General features: G+C 33.8%; 3 protein-coding genes across 3 annotated transcripts; 2 read left to right on the top strand and 1 right to left on the bottom strand.

Annotated features, from left to right (window-relative positions):
• Window positions 1-1,149: 1,149 nt before the first annotated feature.
• LOC123697756 (diphosphomevalonate decarboxylase) lies at window positions 1,150-2,663 on the top strand. The gene has a single exon (XM_045644295.1). The coding sequence runs from the start codon at window positions 1,268-1,270 to the stop codon at window positions 2,423-2,425; it is 1,158 nt and encodes a 385-aa protein (XP_045500251.1). The 5' UTR covers window positions 1,150-1,267; the 3' UTR covers window positions 2,426-2,663.
• An 830-nt stretch (window positions 2,664-3,493) lies between these two features.
• Window positions 3,494-5,422, bottom strand: LOC123697754 (guanine nucleotide-binding protein subunit beta-like protein). Its single transcript, XM_045644293.1, has 5 exons — window positions 5,228-5,422; window positions 4,740-4,948; window positions 4,250-4,456; window positions 3,857-4,108; window positions 3,494-3,749 (listed from the first exon to the last, which is right to left on the bottom strand). The coding sequence occupies exons 1-5, from the start codon at window positions 5,334-5,336 to the stop codon at window positions 3,570-3,572; spliced, it is 957 nt and encodes a 318-aa protein (XP_045500249.1). The 5' UTR covers window positions 5,337-5,422; the 3' UTR covers window positions 3,494-3,569.
• Window positions 5,423-6,225: 803 nt separating this feature from the next.
• LOC123697755 (serine/threonine-protein phosphatase 2A catalytic subunit beta isoform) lies at window positions 6,226-27,978 on the top strand. The gene is made up of 8 exons (XM_045644294.1): window positions 6,226-6,306; window positions 6,434-6,544; window positions 12,927-13,136; window positions 19,405-19,709; window positions 21,976-22,161; window positions 22,773-22,826; window positions 23,763-23,846; window positions 24,327-27,978. Exons 2-7 carry the CDS (start codon window positions 6,443-6,445, stop codon window positions 23,833-23,835), a joined length of 930 nt encoding a protein of 309 aa, XP_045500250.1. The 5' UTR covers window positions 6,226-6,306; window positions 6,434-6,442; the 3' UTR covers window positions 23,836-23,846; window positions 24,327-27,978.

The raw sequence follows: 27,978 nt of genomic DNA, 5'->3' as shown, positions 1-27,978 counted from the left end.
TAACAGTCGAAATCTAAGGTCGAAATACATTAAAAATACCTAATAAAAATATAATATTGCATCTAGTTTCCAGCATTCAATATATTGTATTACTAGGTTTCCACCCGCGGCTTCGCCCGCGCAGTCATAGAAAATCCGCATAGTTCCCGTTCCCCGTGGGATTTCCGGGATTGCGTCGTTTTTCCGGGATAAAAAGTAGCTTATGTCCTTTTTCTGGTATCAAAATATCTCCATACCAAATTTCATGCAAATTGGTTCAGTAGTTTAGTCGTGATTGAGTAACAGACAGACAGAGTTACTTTCGCATTTATAATATTAAGTATGGATGATAACTGTATCAGATATTATGTTGATAGCCTACCTTATTTTCTTCTACATTTTATATTATAAATTTTGGTCGTAATCAAGGAAATATATACCGCGAAATATGCCAACATATTTGCCTACTTTTTCTGAATAATTTAAATTTTCGCAAAAATTTTCTATTGTAACGTTAGTATTTATTTTACAAGGTATTTTCTGTTAGCATTAGTTTTTCTTAGATCGTGTGCATATATTGTTGTAGCAAAATTCATTATTCTTCAAGATTCAATGTATTATTTGTCTGTTTTTATGGGCGGGAAAAGTTATCTGCACTTTTTGCCAACATTTTTCCAGACATTATTATTATTATTAATAATGTCAGTAGTCGGTGGCTGTTTAAGTTCAGTGCACTTGCACGTCGACTGCGGTGCGTTCCAAACCGATTAACGATTCTAATTCGATAGGTAATCGATCGTCCCTGGACGACCGTTGACTGTGGCGTATCGAACCCAGGGTTGCCACTTGCCAGATGTACGAGAAATCTCCGTATCGTTACAAGCACAGGTTACAAGATTTGTAATAGCTACTACTCTTAATCTGAGTTTCTTTATGAGATTCAAGAATAACAAAATTCTCGTACACTTTTACGTACGAGACGATACGTACGAGAATCGTACGTTTTAGAGCGCACATGGAGCGCACTGTACAACAACCGATGGTCATGAATAAAAAAATCGTTCGAGTTTTATTTGGTTGTCAATGTCAGTTTAACTCACGTATAACCAACTTCAATTCAGAAAATAGAAATCAGAAATTATCACTTGTCAAGACTCAAGTTACTTATCTAGTACGACTGGTGGTTTTGCTTTGCTCTGAGCTGTCGTTATCTTCTGACGTCGTTACTCGTTGCTGAAAAACGCGGCAATACAAATTTTTAAACGATTTTATTAAATTTTGAATTATAATGAGTGATATTATAAGTGTTAAAGCTCCAGTTAATATTGCTGTTATAAAGTATTGGGGAAAACGTAACGAAAAATTGATAATTCCGTTAAATGATTCCGTAAGCGCTACTTTGGATACGAAAGTTATGTGTGCTAAAACTTCTGTATGCGCTCGACCTGATTTTGTTGAAGACAGAATTTGGCTTAACGGTGTTGAAGAATCAGTTAAAAATGAACGGCTGCAAAACTGTTTAATCAAAATAAGGAGTATAGCAACTGAACAACAAAGTGTAGAGAAAGATTTCCTACAATGGAAAGTTCATATTTGTTCTGAGAATAATTTCCCTACTGCAGCGGGTTTGGCATCTTCTGCCGCAGGATACGCGTGTCTAGTTACTGCACTGGCAAAACTATACAAAGTTAAGGCTGATTTAAGCGAACTTGCACGCCTTGGATCCGGAAGTGCATGCAGAAGTATATATGGTGGATTTGTGCGTTGGCATGCAGGTACGAAACCTGATGGCAGTGATAGTGTAGCTAAACAAGTTGTCGACTCACAGCACTGGTCAGAAATGAGAGTTTTAGTCCTTGTTGTGGCAGATACTAAAAAGCATATAAGTTCATCAACTGGAATGAAAATAACAGCTGAAACATCGGAATTCATTAAACATCGCGTAGAGGTTACAGTGCCTTCACGAGTAGAAAAAATTTGTGACGCTATTAAGCAAAAAGATTTTACAACTTTTGCAGAATTAACTATGAAAGACAGTAATGAATTTCATGCAACTTGCCTTTCTGCATATCCACCATGTGTTTATTTAACAGACACATCACACAAAATCATTCAAATTGTTCATTTTTATAATGAAATGTGTGGTTCACCAAAAGTTGCATACACCTTTGATGCTGGTCCAACTGCATGCCTATACCTTCTTGAAGATGAAGTGCCAAAAGTATTATCTTTGATCAATCATTTCTTCCCATCATCGTCAAACAAAGATTTTGTGAAAGGTTTGCCTTGTCCAACATTGGAAAATATAGAATTCTTGAAAAATTCGAAAATTCAACCTTCAGGCAATGATCTTATAAAATATGTTATATACACAAAAGTGGGTGATGGTCCAATAATTTTAAATGATAGTGATCACTTATTAAATGAAAATGGAAAACCAAAGTAAAATGTACAGATCGTTATCTGTATACACCATTGTGTATTTTTTTATGTAGTAATAATATGTATTAACTATTAAGTTTTTATTGGAATATTTATTATGGATGTAGGTATAATTTATACAGATAATGGATGGGAAATAATTGTGCACTTTTGTATTGTGTAGAAGATAATTATTTATGACTCTTTTATTGGGAATGGTGCTTCGTAATTTAAATAATTGTTAAGTCCGTATTATATTTTGAATATATTTATTTCATTCAATATTGTTGTCTTATTTATAAGCTTGAATTCTTTTCCATTTGATTTGTACTGATTGATAGGGACTCACTAATAAAAAGTAGTATAAAATAATAATATGTATCTCTAAAATGTTAATACATTTTAAATTACTGTTCCGTGGTATAAATGCCTGAAAGTTGAGTTTGTTATAATTTTCTTTATTAACTTGGTTGTTCATTTTACCTCAATTAGGTATAAGTACCTAAGTAACAACAGAAAACATTTGCAAATCCTAGTACCTATTCAAGTAGTATGTAGTGTGAATTATGTATCTTGCACACATCAATATGTATAAGTGCATTAGTTTAACTACATACCTACCTATAAAATGTGGAAAATCCAAATGTGCATGTCTCACACTATTGTGTTAACAATTAAAATTAATGATAATTACCTATTATAAACTTCCTAATACAGAATTTTTCAAATCGGACCAGTAGTTTTGAGATTAGCATGTTCAAACACTCTTCAGCTTTATAAAATATAGATCAGACATGTATTTACTAGGTACTTATTTAACTGATAAATTGTTTAGTGACTCTCTGGTCACATTGAAAATTTCCACCTTGTATATTTCATAAGCTTCTTTACTAAAAGTAATTGTATAGTTACAATGCCCATAGTACATAGGCTCAGTTGTTCTATTTTTCATACTGTGATGTTTTTTTGAGATAGGAATCAAAGAATATATCATAATCACTTAACCTTTTTATTTAAATAAATATACACGACATTCATTTGAATATCTTACATCTAAACTTACGTCAAGGAGATCACAATTAAAACGAAGATAAAATGGTAATTCCATTTATTTTTATACTTGTTACACGTAGAGAACAAAAATAAATGAAATCAGTAGTTTATACACATTATCGTGTGGAGACTGAAACCTGCCAGACTCTGATGATGTTGTCGGTATAACCAGCGAAGAGGGTTTGACCGTCAGTAGACCAGGCAAGGGACAGACACTGGGGTGGGTCAGATTTGGAGCGGTTCTCGTTGATGATCTCTGGTTTGAGTTCTTCAACCATTTCCTTGCTTTCCAGGTCCTAAGAGAGAACAATTTATACATTAATTTAAAGAAAATATACATTTGACTATACATCTTTTTTAACATTTCTTTAGTAAAGGAAGAGCATAAGAAAATATGTCTTACCCAGATTTTGATGGATGGTCCGAACGCAGCACAGAGCCAATATCTGTTCGGTGAGAAGCACAATGCTGTGATGATGTCATTGTGGTCCAGAGTGTGGAGGTGCTTGCCGTCGTTCAGGTCCCAGAGCATGGCCTTCATGTCCTTGCCACCAGATGCACAGAGGGAACCATCAGGGGAGACGGTGACTGTGTTCAAGTATCCAGAGTGACCGAGGTGGTTGATCTTCAACTTGCAGTTAGTCAAGTGCCATACCTATAGGAAAAGGTAAGAAATAAGACTTGAAATAAGTTGTACAGATTACCAAAAATACAATACAATTTGATATTACTTTTAAATAGTAGTAAACATGTTAATATTATCATATAAGTATGAGTTCAGTAATAGCTAGCTTACCTTAACGGTACGGTCCCATCCAGCAGACACAATAATAGGGTTGGCATGGTTGGGGGAGAATCTGACGCAGGATACCCAGTCACTGTGGCCATCATCCTGGATGGTGTACTTGCACTCAGCAAGGGTGTTCCACAACTTGATGGTCTTGTCGCGGGATCCAGAGACGATTTGACGGTTGTCCACTGAGAACGCCACTGAGAGAACATCCTAAATGGAGAAAAACATGTTAATAAACAAGTAATGGTACTACATACTCTTGAAACACAGTATCACTAAGCATGTATTTAAACATATGCTAATTACTTACACCTGCTACTCTATTCACATCTCTCGATCAAACAGGCACAAATGCTTGGTAAAGCACTTATACTTTATTCTTCTGCCTCGCATAGGCTCAAGACACTTTTTCTTCTGCCTCGCAAAGGCTCAAGACACTTATCTTCTGCCGCGCATCGGCACTTAACCTAACAAATTATTAGTTCTGTCACACCTTAGTATGGTCTTCGAAACGCCTAGTGGTTTTGCCGACAGCAAGATCCCAAAGACGCAGGGTCTTGTCCCAAGAACCGGAGAGGGCGTAGTTTCCATCACTTGATAGAACAACGTCGGAAATGAAGTGAGAGTGGCCGTAGAGACGCTTTTGTGGAATGCCGTAGTTAGTTTCGTCCCTTGTCAGTTTCCATACAATGAGAGTTTTGTCTGGAATAGTATTACGTCAAAATTAGTATACTTGAATTAAAAGTAAGTAATTGTACTTTATTGCGATAAGTTTATTCAGCCCCATATCCGCTTGCCGCTCATGAATCGCGTGGCAAAGATTTATTCATCATAATAGTAAGAAATAAACAAATATACTTAAAATCATGCTCATATAAGAGTTGAGCTCGTTTAATAAATAAATTAAACTACTTTAATTATATTTTCTAAGAGATCCAAATGGATATAAAATATTACGAACAACTCAAAAATTTAACTTACCACGAGAAGATGACAAAATCATATCAGGGCATTTAGGATTGGTAGCAATTTGGGTAACCCATCCATTGTGACCGCAGAGGGTACCTCTTAATTTCAAAGTTTCAGTCATTTTTCTTCAGCTGGTTGAGGATTTCACTCAAGAACCAGCCGCAACTCGTGCTGTACGCAAAAAGAAAGACAACTTCAATTTTTTAATTCAGCAATCAGCACTATGCTGAACAGATAATGTATGAAATACATAGACAACTATCAATATAGATAAAATTAAAGAGAAATGATACTGAACATAAAATTACATTCTTATAAAATTGTATTATGAAATACTATTAAAATACTTAATTAATTGATCTTATCTAAATTTAAATGTATTTTGAAGAGAATCATTGGAGGAAAAAATAACATTATATGCAATTTGAGATTTGATTTTATTTTGAACATTCAATAAACTTCAATGTTGTTTATTATCATGTGTTGTGTCAATTTAATGATCAATCCTGATCAATCAAGTTCGATTTATTAATTTTTATATCTACATACTTAGGTACTACATAATACATACAATTGAAATTTGTAAATTATTAAAAGTTAGAATTTTTACACCCTGAAATAGTTATAAAATACACATTAAATAAATATGGAGATTCTTATGAATACATCTCAAGTAATTTCACTAAAAGTAGCATCACCAGCCCTATTTAAATCGAAAGTAAGCACTTTATTTAAGTTATTTATTAATTATATTATAATTTCTAGACTAAACTTACTAGGTACATCTAATACACGATTGTACGTTTCATGAACCTTTATTTAATGTTTCGTCGGATCTTTACCAAGAAAATATATAAAGTAAGCATATTAATATTAATGAAATTAAATCATAAAGTGCCCCGAACAGAGTAAACATTAATAAAAAAAGGTATTTTTATAGCCTAAAAAGGTCAATAATTCTTATTATACGTGATATTTTGAACGCAGCTGAACTAAGCGTCATACTTAGTACCAATATGGTCCGCTTGGAGGCGATTGTCGCTCTTTTTTGAACCAAATTGACGTCACGCAAGTAGTATCTACGCCATTTTGTAAGTGTCTACCAAAGTCAGTATTTCTAGACACAGTGTAAAATATAAAATTCGCATGGTTTTGTGTACATTAAATAGTTAAAAATATCTAAAAACTAAGTTAACGTCTTGGGCGTTAATTTCACAGACACAAAATATGGAGGACAAGGCGTCGTTAAAGGAACTGGATCAATGGATAGAACAGCTAAACGAATGCAAGCAATTGACAGAAAATCAAGTGAAAACGTTGTGCGATAAGGTAATTTTAATAAAATTTTGTTTTCACGATAAGATTCACCTTTGATTAATGTATAGAGATCAGTGTTTGATAGGTTAGAGGCTTACCTGTAGTTATATTGAATGATTCATGTACTTACATAGACTCGATCCGAGAACGCGTATGTGTGTTGTCTAGTGGTTAATCGTTATTGTAAGATGATGGGTAGTCAATTCCGTGGAAATAATTTTCATATTGGTATTCTCACTCGGTTCATAGAAACTCGCGTATTCATCGGTATACCACACCCAGACATTGAATTTAGATTTCAGTTGATATTAGCCAAATTGAACAAGATATTTTTAGACTAGATACGGAAATGATCCTAACAATTGTTTTTATTAATTGATCCTGATCGTTTCATGTTGGTTTTTGTTTGTTGTTATTACTGATTTATATGTTCAAAGATTTCAACAAAATAATTTGCATCCTTATTATGTATTTCAATGTAGCATAATACTTATTACTTACCATATATATAATATTATCATGTTTATCATGCAATATATAAATTATAAACATCATAGGTACATATTTCCTACTAGAACATTCAAATATACATACACAAAACAATACATATTTTGAAAATACTTATCAGTAAAACATTAAAGAAACATAAAAAAAATAAACATAAATAACAGAGTTTTTATGTCATTTCCCTTTTGTTTTTAATAATAAAATGTTATCTGTAATCATCTGATCAATACTGATTAAAATCAATTATTACAGAAACCCCTTGTTATGTAGATTCCAATTATTAAATAAAGAATAGTAAAATAATTATAGCTGAATTTTCTCAAAAAATTGCATTCAAAACTCCATTTACTATAAAAATTCACTTGTTCATCTATTTTCAAAAGTTAGCCAACTTTTTCTGATATCATAAAACACCTTTTGATGAGAATTTTATCATAACTATTTTAATCTACACTCATTAAGAACAAAAACACTTGTTTGCCTTAGTAAAACAACCTTTTAAAGCTTTCTTTTCTGTGTAAAATATACATTTTTTTTTTAAATATTTGTGTAAAAAGTTGTTTTAATATGGACAATTTGGTAGATCTTCATCCTTTAAAATTTATGTTTTGCTTCAAGCAAGTTACAGTTAACATACACTAATAATTCATGCTATGGAATACACATCAAATATTTTTATATTTGTTACAACTATTAATAATGACATGATTTTTATATATTTTTTTCTCTAAGTTGTCCTTTTTAGAATAAAAATTATCCAACAAAATCACAAATTTGAAAATTATTTGTTTTGTGTTTTCATGTTATTTTAATGTTACAGAAATGTATATTAACAGTAATTTTTGTTTATTGTTGAACAGTATAATAAGAAAGTAGAAGATATAAATGTTAAATGGGTTTTTTCAAACTTGTTCACTTATAAATATTAAAATGGATGCACTCACTTCAAGGTCACTACCTCATTTCATTATACATAGTTCAATGACTTTCATTCATTGATTTATATTCAATGAATATTAATTTTTTCAATAGTTACCCTCGTAAAAGTATATTTATAGATTTTCTGTTATTTATATTTTTAAAATAATGATAATATGATTATAAAATATTCATTTCTTTTGATAACGATAAAAACTTATGGCCTTCTACAGTATTTCTAAATGTTAGTAAACAGTTTGGCCATGGTCATTACATCTTATATACATATATACATTGTTTATTATGCTGTATTTCTATGTACATATTATTTCAAAGTAAAATAAGCGATTTTACAAATTCAGCCTTTTGCACAATATTCACACAAAAAAATATTTTAAAGTAATTTTTCTTTTATATTTTAGAAAGATTAAATCACATGTTCATGCCTTACATTTTATGGTGTGCATATTGGGAGACTGTGTATAGTTTTAGATGTTAGATATATAAATAGTTTTAGATATAAAGTAACATCTTATCATGATGTAATCACAGTTACAACAATAAATCTGTGTTTCTTTTAAATAATAAGGTTTTAGCTTGATTAGTCACATCAGAATCCAATGAGAATGTTGTTACCATCTAATGCTAAATCTCGATACACATAAATGTTTGATAATGCTATGTAAATAAACAAATTAGTGTTCCAAAAAGAAAATATATTGATTATTTACTTTAGTGATAAAAACTTGAATTATTTACAATCACCTGAAATTATGTACAAATAACACTGATAAAATATATTGACAAAAATTGAATCACAAATAAACAACATTTATCAACTTCTAACTGAAATAATGAATAATATTGTCAGCATTTTAACATTTTCGAAATAAATTAACTATTGTCCATGTATATTTCCATATTGAAGGAAATTGATTTTGTATGCATTTTTAATTAAAATTTCCTGACTTGCTTGAAATAACATTGAGTGCGTAAAGGTTATCTATCTCCTTCATTATATACTATCTTAGCGTATATCTTAATTCTGCTTTATGCGTTTTGAGCGTATGTAATGATAAAACATTTTGATGAATAGAATATAGTTTATATCCTACTAGCGGTCCGCCCCGGCTTCGCCTGTGGTACATATTTCGCAATAAAAGGTAGCCTATGTCCTTTCTCGGGTATCAAAATATTTCCATACCAAATTTCATGCAAATTGGTTCAGTAGTTTAGGCGTGATTGAGTAACAGAGAGACAGACAGAGTTACTTTCGCATTTATAATATTAGTAGATACATTATTATAGCTTTTTTCCAGGTTTTAATGGTTTTTCTATAGTGAAATCTTAGTTTATTTAAATAGCTATCAGAATTGTTCTTATTATATTAATTAGATATAAAATGTGTACAAACAATCATGGAAGAGTTCATTGTATAGCCTATAGAATTAGTCTAGTTGATGCTGAGCTAAGCTTGTTCAAACATCACATACAGATTTTACATCTTAAAGTCAAGAGTAATTTTTAAGCAAAAATTTTTATATAAATTTATCAAGAAAAATTCGATCACGAGGCGGGACTCGAACCCGCATCCTTCGCGCCATTCCGGGGCGGATGCCTAACCAACTCAGCCACTCGTGACCCGCCTGAGCAATCGAATTTAATCTATTATTTCAGTTTTATGTGTCTTAAGGGACACACCGCGCGCCATCTATTGAGATGATTTAACAACCATCTCAACCAATATGAAGCACTTTTCAGTGAATACAATATTGTAACGATGGAACACGACCTTTTGTTGAATTTATATTTTTTGGTTTTTATGGCATTCAAATGCTTTATAAATATAAATTTATAAAGAATAGAAAAAATATCACGAGGCGGGACTCGAACCCGCATCCTTCGCGCCATTCCGGGGCGGATGCCTAACCAACTCAGCCACTCGTGACCCGCCTGAGCAATCGAATTTAATCTATTATTTCAGTTTTATGTGTCTTAAGGGACACACCGCGCGCCATCTATTGAGATGATTTATTTATAAATTTATATTTATAAAGCATTTGAATGCCATAAAAACCAAAAAATATAAATTCAAAAATATTTATGTTTATTTATTAGGTATTCAAGGTATACAATATGTTTGGTAAAATATAATGTCTAACCATGTTAAATAATATAATACATTTTTTGGTTCTGCTTCTTAGCCATTGTGCAACTCATGTGATGTAAATGTTACATAGTCCTTCATTCGATAAAATGCGTATTACAGTTTTATGTATGCGAAAGAAGTTTACATAACGCATATTATGAAGCTGAAATGACCATTTGCCCTCTGTGAAACTCTTCTAAAAAGAACCTGGAATATGGAATTTCATCAACATTATTTTTTTCGTTTCTTCAAAAGTATAAATATTTACGAGATTAATCTAATAATACTTCCTAAAAAATACGTCGTACTGTGTCAGTGTAGTTCGTCGTTTTGTAATCCATCTCAATTTTCGAGCCATCCCAAGAATGGCCGTAAAAACCGTATTTTACTTCGTAAACTACTGGAATTGCCAGCTGCTTCGTTCCAAGGGCGTATGTTTTTAAGCCAATAACCTCGTTGATATAAAAACCCTAAATACTTTTAAATTCTCTTTTAGTTTGAATTCGATATGGACATAATACTTTCTTTTGTAAACTTCAACAAATTCTTTATTTGGTGTACGCGTAGGATGTGCCATATTTAATTTACGTCTCGTCTCTAAACTTATACGTTTTTGGTATAATGTAATGCTAGCTTCTTTCTAAGTTCATCTCATAGGTACATCACTCTATTCTCTATAATATATTTATGTAGGATTATCAGACTCAGACCATTGTACATCTGTTTTACAATATTCATATTGTGCTAAATTTATGACCTTTTCTCTAATTGCAGTATCTAATTAAAATTCCCTCAAGTACACAATATTAAACAGGAAGTTGGATTTCCTGTCAGTAAACTTGCATAATCTGAACTAGTATTTATTGTTAGGATAACCTAGATATAAAATCTTAATACGATTAGATTAATTTTGGCAGTGCTCTTTTAGCTCAGTAATTTTTGGCATAATAATTTTGCTAATTGTAGAACTACGTTGCGAAGTTTTTCATCAAATTATTATTTTTATCACGGCGGATATTGCAGTCTCTGTTCAAATATTAATGTGTCAACTGATGGCACAGACTATCTTTTTTCATTTAAATAGGTCTATTTCAAATGTGTAAATAATAATTATATATTCGTCTATACTCTATAGTCTATAATATCCATTTCAGACCAGTTTTTGATATTCGTAAACATAAATTCTAAGTAGTTAATTATTTTAATTTTTTCTCACGGGTATCATAATATAGTACATATATAGGAATATCGAAATGGGAAGTCGCAGGTTACTCCGCTTTTTATACTAGAAAACAAAGGAACCTGTAATAAAACTCCCTCTTGAAAAGCGCAGTATCAGCAAAAAGAACTCGAATAGGCCTTTAAATTCATTCCGTATTTGTATGCCACATTTTTGAAGCATTACTCGCTAGCTTGCGAGGCTGCGCTCTAAAAACGTAGCTAAAGTACACTTAGCAACAATACGTGGTCCTGTTTACAAGTGAGTTTTCGCTGCTTTGGATGTAGGGCTATTCGCGAATCCTCAAAGTCTCGTACACGGTTGCCCCACTTTGATAAAAAAAAGCCTGAAAAAGATCTAAAGACAAGACACGTCGCTCTCCAATCGCCGGAGCTCAATAGTGTTATGTAAAAGTTAGATCAATTACGTTCATCTTGTTACGATAGAACTGCTGCGGTAAAGGAAATCTTTATAAATAACCCCGCCCACATTTACATTGAACGACTTAAGGATGTGCCTGGGTCTGACGATCCTACTCAAGGAAATTGAAGCAGTGTGACTTTTACTTTTGCCACATATGAAAGAACGGATGCATATTTATATGTAACTTTCTGTGTATAGAATACACTAGTAGACATTGATTGAGTGATGCACATTTCTATTATTATATTTATTTCAATTGCGCTCGTGGATGCCCCCTATGCGTCTGCCTCGATTCAACTCGACTGTGACGCGAGGGCTTGAATGAATCGCTGTGTAATATTAATCAAAAGATTTTATGCTTGATTACAGAACCGACCGTCTGGTTAATTATTCTCGTATACCTTCTCGTTTCACCCCTCTGCTTCTTTTTTCTTAGTGAAAATGTTTAAACATGAGACCTTCGTACAAAATATACTGCAAGTTCAATTATTATGAGCATATGAAAGTCAGATATTTTTCGCCGAGAAAGACCCTGAATATTTTATTATTGTTCAAGGCTTTGCTTTGCTTTAGTGATGATTGTTTAAAATATATACTATACAAAGATAATAAGCTGTATATCTGCAAAGAAGTATCTGCAGACTTCATCAATAATAAAACTTTTAACTTACCTGAACAAAATGACCTCATGACTTCATAGTGCTGCATTAATTAACATGTTTAATTTGTCACGCTCTTAACTAAATTAATAATGATATATGGATATAATAATTTATGTTTTAAGTCAAGTAAGTAATTTTGAATAGCGAGTGAACATAAAGATTTATGGCATAAAAAAGGCACGTTACATATGTATGTGATATTATGATATATGCAAAATGAATAATAAAAGCTTGAGAAAAATAGTCTATCTTGTATTATACAAAGGGAATGAATACATTATTTCATAAATAGAAATAGTTAGGTTGTTAAGATAACATTAAGACATTATTGAATGTTATAAGAGTTCACTAAAGAGAAACTTAGCACATTATTATGATGAGTATTAAATGAATCATAAAACATTATTGTATTTTTATAAAAATTATCAATTATAGTCCCACTATCTAATCATCAATCAAATGTCCAATAGTTTGCGCTGTTGCAACAAGTCTATACACCGGCCCTCCGTTTTTCAGGCAAAAGAGATTCTAACGAAAGAGTCGAACGTCCAAGAGGTACAATGCCCGGTCACCGTTTGCGGGGACGTGCACGGCCAGTTCCACGATCTGATGGAGCTGTTCCGCATCGGCGGCCGATCCCCGGACACCAACTACCTGTTCATGGGCGACTATGTCGACCGCGGCTACTACAGCGTCGAGACGGTCACGCTGCTCGTTGCACTTAAGGTACGTGGATGCACACAACGCACAGACGCACGCACACACACACACACATACGCACAAACACACGCACGTATACACCTTGTTCCTACGTGATTGAAACGTAGAGCCTACTCGCATAAGTTTTTCTCTTAGTCCTCTGTTTGGAAATGGTCCATTGATAGCCAGATTGATGAAATTACTTGTGAAATTATAGTGACTTTACAGGATATTCAACTTTGGAAATGTTCATTTTCTAAAGCTCGTGTATAATCAAAGCCATCATTGGTTTATTGACATTCATTGGTAATTAATAAAAAATACATAAAAGACACTCGAAGACAGAGATCTATGCACAATGTTAATTGGAGTGACGCGCGACAAAAAGCAACAAACTTGTTAACTGTAAGAGCTAGCGCGCACGAGCAACTTTGTCTCCGCAACTATTTTGTCTCTCCCATCAATTGTATGGGGAGTTGCGTCGCTACGTGCGCGCACTTTCATACTAGCCCATGGGTGGGAGAGACAAAATAGTTGCGGAGACAAAATAGTTGCGGAGACAAAGTTGCTCGTGCGCGCTGGCTCTAAGAGCTAGCGCGCACGAGCAACTTTGTCTCCGCAACTATTTTGTCTCTCCAGCCATGGGCTAGTATGAAAGTGCGCGTACGTAGCGACGCAACTCCCGGGAGACTTTTTTGTCCGCGGGTTCGGAGACAAGCCCGCGACGCAACTGTCGCCCTATCTATTGGTTTCAATGCAAGTGCGCGCACGGCGACAAAAATGTTGCCTGTCGACGGCCGCCGGCCAGTTGCCGCGTAACCGGCGTAGCGATAATACGTATTTATGTCAACGTATTTATTCTCGTACACAGTAGTTTTAACCGACTTCAAAAAAAAGGAGGAGGTTATCAATTCGGCCGGTATATTTTTTTTATGTATGTACATCGATTACTCCGAGGTTTCTGAACCGATTTACGTGACTCTTTTTTTGTTTGATGCAGAATGGTGTGGGATTGGTCCCATAAAATTTATTCGGATAAGCCCAGTAGTTTTTATTTTGTGAGCATTTTTGTCTGATCTCGATGACTTAATTGAAATGTAGCAAGTAACTTTGATTCATTTCCAGGTAACCGATTGAACTGAAATTTTGTATACGTATGTAAATTGGATAGCGATGAAACATTATCATGACATAGAGCTGATTTGATGATGGAATCGGAAGGTGGCCATAGGAACTTAGTAATATATTGACTCAACTTTATCGAGTTTGGGCTCGTTTGATTCGTGTTGAAAAATACACTAAAAAGTATTAAATAAAAATAACTTCGTTAAAACCGTCTTCGGTTTCTAAGGACAAGAGCACAGACCACAACCGTCTCTTCGAAATCCATGTTGATAAATGCAGAAAATTTTAAAGAAAAAGTTGCGTTGCTGTCGCTTTCGTGTGCGCATCGTTCAAAACTTTGCGAGGAGACAGCGACAGAGACAAAATAGTTGCCGGGCAACTAAGTTGCTCGTGCGCGCCCGCTCTAAATAGAGTAGGTATAGACGAGACAAGTTCTTGATTGGCGTTTGGGACAAACAATTGACGGTGGCAATTTTAATTCGGAAATAATGTAATATGGTTTGTCACGTACAGCTGGAGTTTCTATACAGTTCTAAAAGAACAATTTGACCAAAGTTTACGTGATAAATTCTTAAAGGTATTGAAATATGTAGATCGTGTGCACAACCTCAGCTGCTAGACTCGATGCATAAGTAAATGCCGTTTTTCAAGGAACATATTGAATTTTTAGACCTGAGACTATTATAAATTTAAAACTTATTCCTCCATTGTGTAAAGTTTCAATCCTTTTTTGTTACTGAGTGTTTTAATGCGATAAAAACTATGCAGTATTTCAATGCACACCGAAGTTCTTTTATAATAATAAACGAAAATACTCAGTTTTTCATCTCAAAATGCAATTATACTTGAGTTCAGTTGCTGCACAATTTTCAGGAGCTTCAATATTTTTACTAACGATGAATTTATGCGGTCGTGAAAGTTAAAGCTGTGTATTTTCCTAAAACATGTAGTACTTTTGTTTCAAATTTCAACAACTATACCTAGTGAAAATAAAATATTTTTTTGAATTCATTAATTAGTTTGTTTTCTGTTCTACATTTTTTCTATTAATACGATTATTGAATCGAATAAGTTATTGAATATTTATATAAATTGAGCTAATACAGCTTCTTCATATAGCCACGATATATCATAGGCATAGGTATTATCTAATACGTAGAATTTGAGTATATTTCTCAAAGCAACAGCAAGCTAGTTGGCAATCGTCTTACAAATAATAAATATATGTATCTTAATTGGTCATACAGTATAGGATTATAATATAAACATTGTCATTGGTGATACGCTCCATGTGATAACAATTCACTTGACTCATTTTCGTATGGATTCATTGTGAAGGCATCCTTTATAAGTTGTATAACTACGTCATCTGTTTGTAATATTCGTCGAACACATTCTGTCGGTAACATGATTGCATCTATTGTTTTAATTCTGTTTCCTATATCTGTACCAGATTTGTTTATAATAACCTTATTGATGGCTAGCCGTGCGTACTTTGTTGGGCTTATGTAAAAGTGTTTTGGTTGCGGGTAGTTGTACATAATTATACTCGTTTTGCGACTAATCGAAATGTATGTTGTCAATGTAAAGAAAATATTGTACCAGACGCTATATAAGATTGATTCGAATTCGAATTCTCATCAATGTTCTTCCAAACCATTAAATCCATAAAAGGCTAATTCATAAACATGCATATTGTAAAAAATTCAATTCTCGATATATAGTTCAACTATTTCACTCATGAATAATTATAGATTACTAGTGGTCCGCCCCGGCTTCGCCCGTGGTACATATTTCGCAATAAAAGGTAGCCTATGTCCTTTCTCGGGTATCAAAATATCTCCATACCAAATTTCATGCAAATTGGTTCAGTAGTTTAGTCGTGATTGAGTAACAGACAGACAGACAGACAGAGTTACTTTCGCATTTATAATATTAGTATGGATTTGCTACTTAATAATAGCCGTATACAAAGGGTGCATTAATGAACGAGAGGTAAATTATATCGAATTACTGTACCCACATTGTAACAGAAGACACGCACTAATAAATCGAGAGAAATCCTAGCTTACAAATCATTGACCGAAGTGTGAGCGCTTTCTAGGTGAGAGGACGTGATGATAAGATTTGGACGTTAATATCGCTTATCATTAGCATATTATCAGTCAGTTTGCTTTCATCAAATACACCGTTGCTCATATCTATTTTTAATGTTTAATGTATCAAACAATAACAAGGGATTCTCCGATTGTGCGAGATATTTTAATGACTTGTTTTTCTCCGCCTTAAATTAATGAGATATTGATATAATTAATAAAAGTTGTTGTTTTTTTCGTATTTTAAAGATAATTTTTCTGTGGTAGCGATTTGTAACAGCATATGCATTATGCATACTGCTATTACTATTAAAGTAGAAAATAATAAGATTCAAAGTAATTCGTAAGTAAATGGAACAATAATAATAAATACTTTTCCCCAAAATGGCGTTGCCACACTTTTCCAGCATTCTTGATTGACATTTAGCCTTCACCGACGTGGTCACGCGACGATATATTCTACGGAAAACTATAAACCATGTCAACTTGTGAGCGCTAAAATTTGTTCTTCGTAAAATGCACTTTTTTCATTGAATTTATGGGTTAGAACGTTTTTGCTGATGTCATTTTCGTTGTCACTATCGTCCCTGAAAATATTTAAATAATGTTTAGGTTACAAACTTCGTTGTTGCACTAGGCAGCCAAGAGTGTTGGAAAATACTCGATACAAAGTTTACACTGTTATAGACATTTAATAATGTCGTCACACTGCTTCTCTGTACTATGATTCCACTAACAATACAGTGTTATAGCTGTCTGTCACGACTACATGACCTGTGTCCCAAGTTCAATGTCCGTCCCGAGATAAAGTGCGAATCAAATGTATTATCTATACATATAATAAATCTGTAGAAGGGTCAATTCTGTACATTGAAAATATTGAAAAAATAAATAGCAGGGGGTGTTACTGGATCACATGTGAAGACATCACGTGAAAACTACCGGTTCGATTTCGATTAAACTTGGTATAATTATACCTTATTATCCAGGGCGTAAAATAGGATACTTTTTATTTTAAAAATTAATCTTAATTTTTCAGTTATCCATAGACGTTGTTCTGTAGAACCGCGAACACACGTTGCGTATTATTGTAGGCCTAGCCGTATTTGGGTCCAATAGATATTTATAAGATGTCATTGTCAGAGTTACTCAAGATGGATAAATAAACCATCCACGCGAAGAGCGACATCCGCGCGGACGGAGTCGCGGGCGGAAGCTAGTTGACAATACTTTTGTTGTGAGCGGGCGTGGCTTGCAATAGCCTATGACTTTGTTTCGGAAGTGATGTCTATCCGTTGATAGTAACAAAGTAAATAATTAAGGGTTAGTTTGGATGTGATAAGAGGTGATGGAATAGCTATACTGTATATAGTCACACACACATCACATTATATGGGCATCCAGGCGTTCTGTTTGTATATATTTTTAATCAAATTCAGGTGTTATTCAATTGTAGCCTTCAGCATAATAAGCCCTTGAAATATTATGGCGATACTTCTTATTCTTTACGTGAACGCTTTTTTCATCTATTTACATTTATTGTATTTTCTCTATTTGAGTTGAAGTTGTAAATGCTCTTTGAATCCACTGGGCGGAAAATTCTAATTATCACTGTATAAAATTCTATGACATCATAGTGTGGTTTTTGAATGTTACACATTTTTTGCATGTTTACGTTTGCGCTGCGTATCTTCTGTATAGATACAGCTTATTAGTGAATGTTTTCAACTAACAAGGCTCACCACAAACTGATTACAAACGACACAAATTTTACAAATTGTTCGCTCTAGTAATTAGTAACTTTACATTGTGTCAAGCGTCCAAGCGGTAGTAGCCTTATCATGACAATCTATGAGGAAGTCTTGAAAACACTAAAAGTGTTAAAACTACATTTATATCAAACAAAAAGTTATCTCAATACGGAACAGTCACAATATACACGATAGATGTAAGCGATATTCTAACTTGGTACAAATCAATATAAGCAAATAACGCTGCACATAAGTAGGTCATAACTGCAGACGTTTGACCTCAAAATCACAACGATGAATACAAATGAATGAAATAATTAATATATAATCGATCGAAATAAATCGTTCAGAATCCGTGCTATTAAAATGTATAATTATACGAATATTCTTTAAGTGTAACTTGTAAACGCAAGATGTTTATAAAACCTTTATAAATAACTAGATATATGAACGCACTCGTTTTAAAGTAAAACCACACAATACATATAAAATATTTGTATTTTACAAGTATTCTCATTTAATTATCATATGAACTACTTAGTCAAGGTCGTTTAGCTCAGCCGTGACTGCGATTAAATATATGAAAGAATAAAATATTTCACTGATAGTTATCAGAATTTAATTGGTTTACGTTCGTCGGAACTTCCTTTCTTGTTCTCGGTATATGTGTCATTGCATACGCGTAATCAAATATTGGCACATAACACATTGGTATCACCCCACTAAACGTAGTATAGTTTGAATGATAGCTTCACGTGCATAAAGCGTGTAAAATCGTGGGATTTTATTAATAGCTTCTGAATGTTAAAACAAGTACATTTGTATTTGCAAAAAATCGGTAAGATTGAAAGCGTTGTATAAATAATGTTATTTGTTTACATTTATGAACATGTAAAACAATTATTATTTCAAAGATCTTTGCAAATATCTTATATGATTTGCACACAGTAATTTGTTGATATAATTAAATAACAATTAACAACAAAAGTAGTATGTTCCATAAACGTTCAATACTTGAAGTACAAACACACTGTGAATTACTTCATGATTTAACTGCCATTTTTTTTATTGTCGACTACGTCTTCAACTACCTAAATAAAACATCAACAATAAGTAGGTACTACAAAACGAAACAAAATATCTATATTATATCCCAGTATTCTATCTATAGGACACTGATTCTGCTTGACCACCAGGTTGTCTACCGCTACCTATCGCTACCTTAGCGGTAAGGCACATCCCATGCCCTTCATTTATGTGTTTATGTTATTTATATTGCATAGTAAACCGTACCGACTTCACATCATTCACTAAACTTTGCAGGTCAGATACCGCGAGAGAATAACGATCCTCCGCGGCAACCACGAGTCGCGTCAGATCACGCAAGTGTACGGCTTCTACGACGAGTGCCTCCGCAAATACGGCAACGCGTCCGTATGGAGGCACTTTACGGATCTGTTCGACTTCCTGCCGCTAACCGCATTGGTTGACGGTCAGATCTTCTGCCTGCACGGCGGGCTCAGTCCGTCGATCGACACGCTCGACCACATCAGGGCGCTGGACCGCGTGCAGGAGGTGCCGCACGAGGGGCCCATGTGCGACCTGCTCTGGAGTGACCCCGATGATAGGTGAGGAAATGTTAAGGAGGAGGAATACACACACAAACACGATAAGAACACAAATTAACAAAAATAACTTATTATTTAGAGGTTTACAAACAACACTGTCGAAAGTGTTAGAAATCATTTCGGTCATTGTAACCGGACAATTTTAAAAATTGTTCACAATAAACGACATGTCATAAACGAAGTCATTTTATCCGTATTTTTGTAAAGAATTTTATATAAAAACAATCTTGGTCAATATAACCGGAGTCATAATAAAAGGATTCTACTGAATATGAGTCTTATGATAATTATGGTGTTTATCCTAATCCTGGTAACAATGTTTCTGGGATATAAAGTAAGATGGATGAAATAAACGAATTTCAGATACATTTAAACTTGTGTAAGTGCTGATTTACACAGGGTCAGTAACTGACTACAAATTCGAGGCAAATCAGTGCTGACCCGAAAAAAAACCCTGTGTAAACAGATTTGAAGTCAGTACAGAGGCTTGAAGTCTAAGTAAACAGTTAAAGTCAGTCGCGGCGCCGACTTTCGGCGCCGCGACTGACTTGTCTACTGACCCTGTGTAAATCAGCACTAATGCTTTCAATGCAATGGAGCTTAATTTATGATTGATTGCAAGAGTAAATAACATCAAAGTATGTAGACTCTAAAGTAAAGTGATTAGTGACTGGTAAAAATGAGTAAATACAGATGAAAGATAACTTGAGATATGCATATTGCATATGATGCAACACATGCTAATTTTTACAAAACTAAAGCAATTATCACTCATTAGTATACACATGCTAATTTCAATGTCGTGTTCTGTACACACCTTAATGTAAAAAGAAAACTAAATACCACTTTTATGTGTACGAAAATATTTTGAGTGTATTACACTCTCACTAGCAAAGCTGTCCTATAATTCACAAGGTGAAGAGTTATAAATAAATATTTATTTTATCATAAAGCATTGACATGCAATTTTTAATCATAAAAGTATTTAAGTGCTCAAAATTGCGCAACCCTACTTATCACAAACGACGTCAATCCCAACAGCTACTATTGTTTATTACAATATTTCAATCGTTTGATCCAATAAATAGAAATCAGATAAAACTGCACTACATTACGGCTATATTGCACCGTCTAAATCTGGCACACATCTAGATATCGACGGAAATAGCTGTCCACTATCGATTTTATTTATGTGAACTATTGTGATGTTAATAATATCGTGTGAATGATTTTATTGAAAAGATATGAATGTCTTTTATTATATTAATTTTTAATGTACTAGTTTTGCTTCGCGGTTTTATCGAAAAGCGCGTATACATTTTACCCGTTGAAAAAGTGTAAGGAAAATCGATTTGCTAGTTGAGGAGACTAATCTTTACAAGACTTACAAACATGCAATCAAATCAGATTAAATTTATTATTATGAGTTTTCTACATAAGCAGCACTTGTGAAAGTAAATGTTGAAAGTACATAATAAAAATAATATCTTATCTCAATAAAAGAAAAGCATTCGTTTTTTTCGCAATATTTTCTATATAGTCAGAATCTTTATTTATTTATTTATTTATCAGAATCTTCATCAGATGTTAATACTTTTGATGTAGATAAATAAATATAAGCCATGTTTCCTATGCTAATGTATGTATTATAAATATTAATTCATGATTTCGCTATTTGTTTAGTCAAGTACGTAGTATGTACATGATCCGGACAAAACATTCTTGGTCACTTTTATGTTTGGGGTTTTTCATTCTAAACCTACACAACATAATATGCACTTTTTTTTAAGAATTCGATGATAAATTGTTTATAAGTGGTATGTGGTACATTATTGCTATTTTGAATAATATTGTGGTTATTATGTAACATTTGACCTTGTCCCACAAGGAAATTGCATATAATTAAATATTTTATAGTGGTTTTCTTACAATTGCGCATTATACCATCAATAATATATTTGAAACTTTACTCAAGTGCTCTTGTGAACAAAAGACACAAGAAGTGATATTATATTGTCCACATCAATAGGACTGTGATCCTCTTGGCCTAGAATTTAGATATACATAATTAATTTTAGGCAAGTTCTAACCCATATTTACGAAGATTGAAACTACATTTACAATATAATTAAAGGTATTTTTTAAACAAAACCAAAAACAGCGATGATCCCTGCCAACACCAGAAAAATAATTCAAATTTCGAACACACAAAGCAAAGGCTTTTCCCCATACAGCCAAAATTTGACATAATGTTGCGTCCACACAGAGGCGGATGGGGAATATCGCCGCGCGGCGCCGGCTACACGTTCGGGCAGGACATCTCGGAGACGTTCAACCACAGCAACGGGCTGACGCTCGTGTCGCGCGCCCACCAGCTCGTGATGGAAGGCTACAACTGGTGCCACGACCGCAACGTCGTCACCATATTCTCCGCGCCCAACTATTGCTACAGGTAACGTGGTTTTTGGTTTTTGATATAAACATCTTTTTTGAAGTTATACTTCTTTAAGAAAAATGATGAGAGTGAATTTTTACGATGCGCGCGCACACCTACACCTAAATTTAACAGCATGAAGTTAGTTCTAGGTGGTATGAAAATTGATAACTATGTTCAAGTTGTATATTCTAGTATTTTTTCCATACGCCAAAGAAGTATAACTTCTAACGCGTGTACATAAGTACACACACTCTTTTATTTATGTATTTGGAGTTTACTTCAATGTGAAAAATTATTTAATGAACTTAATTTTAATTTAGAAGCTCTATGATATGGAACAAACAGTCTTCTGAATTTGTTCTAGAATAAAACGGGTAAAAAAGTCACTTCCTTCATAACACTGTGTGTTTCTCCAATTTATTTCTTATTGGTTGAACGTAGTGACATAACAGAAAATCTAAATGATATAATAATCTTAGTGATATAAATAAAAAGGTTAAGTTAATTATGGTTCATTAAGTATTTATTGAATATTATTACACAATGAAGTACTATTTCATGGCGTGATTAAATAATTACATGTTTATTGTTATAAGATTATGTAATAGTTATTTGTTTGTTTACAGATGTGGTAACCAAGCCGCTATTATGGAATTGGATGATGCGCTTAAGTACTCGTTGTAAGTATTCTAATCTGTCCTACTAATTAGTCGATTTGCATTTGAGTTATAGTTACACGTGGCTTGTGTATTGTGATTATGTGTCTTGAAGATATAGAAAGGTAAAAAATTTAAAAAAGTGTATCAAAACGGATACGAATTTTTATATAAACATTTTAACTTATTTGTAGGACTCATTAATTCTTAAACAATAATCACACTTGGAAAGATTTCGTTCTATGTAAACAAAGGTATGACTGGCATTGTTATGTCTTCGCTATAAGTATATAAACACTGAGTCAAACATTGTTATCAAAGGCTAGATTTCCAAAATAAGTCACCTTTCCGACCTTAGTGAGGCGCGTGCAATTAGTAAGTGCGGTGTGACGTCACAAGCCATGTTTATCTGTATTCTGTTATATGATGAATAATGGGTTTTATAAAATATGCTGTATTATCGTGGGACTTTAATGCTACTGTAAATATTATATAATGATATACTAAATTACCGCGCGTGGCTTTGCCCGCTTTGTATGAAACTTAACAAGTTATCTACATAAACATTCCTCAGTAACCAATATCTATAAAAAAAAACCCTCATTAAAATCCGTTGCGTAGTTTTAAAGATAAGCAAGGAAAGACAGCGACAGCAACTTTATTTTATACTATCTAGTGACTAGTTATGTACTAATAGCTGAACTGTTTTTACGTCGAAACCGATTGCTAATTTCCTTCGCAGTTTAATCATAAAAAATTAATAATATTAATGTCGAATTATCATCGATTCTGGAATGATTAGAAGCGCAAAGTGATGACTAATATATTTGATTTATATCAAATATATTGAACGGTAACAACCGTCAAATCTGTGGATACTTAAGTTTTATGACCAAACACTAGTTGTCATTTAATTTGGAAATAAATAAGGGTGTATATTAATATGGTTTGTGTTTCTAGCCTTCAATTCGACCCGGCTCCGAGACGCGGCGAGCCTCATGTGACGAGGCGGACGCCGGATTACTTCATGTAGGCTGCCCCTAGGTGTGTATTAATAGTATTTGATTATATTTTTGTTTTTAATAATCCTCGGTTCTGCATAATAGTTCTAATGATCCAGAAGAAGACACTTTTTTTCATTTAAGTAATTGATAAGAAAATATGCACCTATATTTAAACGACATTCTGTGAATACAGACAATTTTGAATTTATAACGTTTTTAATGGATTTTTTATTAAGCAAAATATCCAAGAATTATCAAAATTTGTTTGTTTCTTTTTATGTTTTATTATCTCGAACTGTCAAACGCGTGAAATTTAAATAGCTGTAAAGTTTTCTTTTATTTTTTTAATTCTAACCCTTATTTTCTGTAATTATTTCAAAAAATCTTCTCACAACAACAACAAGAAAAATAATTAATGAAATCGTTTCACGCGTTAGTCCGTGACAAGGGAATTTTTTTTTTTTAATGTAGATATGTCTTTATATAATGGGAAAATAACATTACGACATCCTGTTTCCAGTGGCGACGTCCACGCGGCAGCAGTGGCGGGCGGGCGGCGCGTGTCGCGGCTGCGGCCCCGCGCCCGCTCGCGCCCGCGGCGGTTCATCTTCATCTTCCTGCACTCGCGCCCGCCACGCGCCGCCCACTGACACCCGCAACCCCCGCAACCCCGTCAACCCCGTCAACCACCGACACATGGCAACCGCGTCGAGACTCGAACGTATAGCAACCGTGTCGACCCCTAAACCAACTGCAAGTGTGTTCAATTGGATAACTACGTCGAGACACGGACATATAGCAACCGTGTCGACCCCTAGCCCAACTGCAAGCGTGTTCAATTGGATAACTACGTCGAGACACGGACATGCAGCTAGCGTGTCGACCCCCGGACACATAGTAACCGTGTCTATATCTGACCGGCAACCCATGTCGATACTTGGACATATAGCAAGCGTGTTGACTCCATGTCACCTAAACAAGCGTATCGACCCTAGAACTTTGTCGACTTGTGCAACCCCGTCGACCCCCATCAACCTAGCAACGTGTCAACCTCTAAACCAACCGCAAGTGCGTCAACCCCCTAGATCCCTAACAAGCGTGTCCACTTGGAAAACTGTGTCGACCCCTTGCAAACGTAACCGTATCAACCCCCACAAGTCTTGTAACTCTATTGATTTTAAACAACGGAGTACAGCTGCGACGCAGCGCTGTTTGTATTTGTGTTTAGCGGTTATGTGAATTTAAATTTTATGCACTTGTTATCTGTGGCATGAACTTGCAGCGCCTCTAGCGGCCGTGAGAAGTATTAAATATTATATAATATCATAAATAACTTTTTAATTGTTAATTTTATTTGTATAATTTAACAAAAAAATTGTTTTTTAGCATGTAAATGAACTCGAAATAATATAAAATATTATTATATAAATTCTAGTTTGTATATTGCTAATATACAAGTTTTGTTTCCATTTACTTAGGATCTTTTTAAAATGTGAACTATTAGCCAAAGCTTATATGATCATCAATATAATTTTGGCTGAACAATAATGTATTACAATTTACGATTGCTATTTGTATAAAAATATTCAGAAGTTTTATTATCTTTAAATTATTTTTTATATTTATGTAACTCACATAACTGCTAGATACGTTCTAAAAATGCAATACAAGTATCGAATATTGTTAAGGTTACGTAGTGGTTGACGCGTTATCTTCTATATTAAATAATTCTTACCTAAATAAATGTGTCGATACCATGAAATAACCAATCTGTATATCGCTTGTGTGATCGCTTATGAGGGTAGTCTACGAAATAGTCCCATTTAGTACAGGGGCCGTATTATGACCTAGTTCAATTCACGGCGTAAACTGACTGGAAATAAGAGGTCATAATACGGCCCCTGACCACTCTTTAGAGCGATTTTGTTCAATATAAACTGTAGTGTCGACGATTTCAAATATAATAAATTGAAACGTGCGTCCATTTGAGAGATTTTTTATACTTTACATGACGTAAAACGGTTGGATTAATATGTCGTCGACGGATCTTTCACACTAAAGGCTATGCGTGTGTTCTATACGTTATTATAAAGTGAATGTGCGTCTGTTTAATAGGACTTGTGTATACAATATACATATGTATTACATATTGATTGCCGGAGACTGAACTTCAAGGAAGAGTTGGCCTCGATAATGTGGCGTTTGGAAAATGTATAACTAAGTATGCGGCGGTTTATAGCGTTTACTTGATGAACAATTATTATTTTTTTTAATTTTTATTATTATCATTATGTATTGTATAAAACTTATTTATTTAGGTATATCTACTTAGAACACACGCGTACTCTTTGGACCTAAGTAGTTGTCAAATTTAATTCTCACATTTTACGTTATAAACGATCTGTTGTAATATAAAAGAAAAAATGTTATTCTATAGTGCGTGTTCGTAATTTTAAATGAAAGATGGTGGCTTGCTTGTAACGTGTTTAATGCGAGCAATAAAATGATAATTATTTGCAAAAGATAAATCTTTCAGTCACGCGTGTGCATCCGTGGGCCTTAGCATTCTATTGCTTGCATTGAAAAAAAAAGGAAATCCAAAATGGCGGCGGGACTCCAAATTCAAATGTCAGCAGTGCGTTGCTAAAACTTGCCTTCCGCGCGACATTATGCTGGTATGTTCATTTTCACAAGGACGGACGGCGCGAACACTGTATATGTATTACTTATGTATCAAAGACAATTTAGACCTCATTAAAAAGCGTACATTTGCTAAAAAGTCGTTTTATTTTCTACCAACTCGGAATGGACATACCACCATACAATGAAATTAGACAGGTGGCATTTTCTCATCTAAATGTTTAGTTCGCGTTCGCAATGTTCCGTTTTCTATCGGTTATTATAAATTTACATTAATTAACAGAAATATTGATATGTATTTTTCAGTTTGATATTATTTTTGTGTTAGTATCGTATGCTTCGCTCGAGCACAATAAAATGACGGGTACATTCGTCTCTGTAATAAAAATAACAATAAGCATTTATTTTCGTGACAGAATGGCTGATTGCGCCGTATATTTAATATATTCGCGTGACTTAGTCAAAGTATTAAAAATATTATAATATAATGAAGGTTATTATTGGCGTATCGCCTCATTCTGTCATGAGATCCGATTGCATTTTTTTGAAATTGAGTTTGTTCAAAATTCCCTCCTGTTGTGCCACAGTACCTGTATAACATGGAATAAATGTTTCACAAGCGTGGAGCTTTAATAGTTTCGTTTATTATTATAATATTCATTCGATTATTATTTTAGGTAATTATGTAAATACCTATGGATGAAGGCATTGCGTAGGTCGTTAGTGGAGATAAGCTCGAAAATATTCCCCTCCCCTGTACTCTGGCGAAACGAAATGCGAAGTGAACAACTTATTATAATAATGTATAGCATTTTTATATGGAAATATAATAAAAAATATTAAAGAGGATAAGAGGTTAAATCTAAAGCGGTGTGGGTTCGGCGCACGTGCATTGGGCGGCCCACACCGGATCGTATATTGTTGGAGCTAACTGGCAGAACGTAGCGATGGATCACTTGGAGCTCGGACGGCGTCCGTTTCTTCTGTCAGTGCCATTTTAAATAAAAGACGATGAGTTACAATGTGTTACATTTCCAAACTGCACTTCGATTGATTGTGAGCGTGTGTCCTGCATACTAAGAATTTCCCACCAATCACATCGGTCGCCACACGTTTCTTTGATCTAAGTATTAAGTATGTAAGTTAGGTAAATAAATAAATATGCAAAAAGAACAAAAAAAAATGTACGCGCTTCATTTGTGTGAAATAAATTTTTTTAACATTGACGTTGCACTAAGTTGGTTTTGCTTTCGCTAGCGTTATTTCACACAATCGAAGTTCGTTTTGTAATATAAGGCTTTCCTGGCAGAATGCATAGGTAATAAATATTCAATATAAATGAATTAAAGAGAACATTTGTGTAGAGCGAATGTTGTGTGACAATGAGTGCAATGTTGCGCAAATTGATAACTTACTGAAATTATACAGTGTTGGCAATAATCTAATTTCAGATAAAACGTATAAAACAATTTATTCTTACAACTGTACTATGCCCGAGAATAGGAATTAGATAATAAATAAAATTAATTATA

This window comes from Colias croceus, chromosome 15, assembly GCF_905220415.1.
Source record: "Colias croceus chromosome 15, ilColCroc2.1".
Classification (NCBI taxonomy): Eukaryota; Metazoa; Arthropoda; class Insecta; order Lepidoptera; family Pieridae; genus Colias; species Colias croceus.
This window is presented reverse-complemented; position numbering and strand designations above follow the sequence as displayed.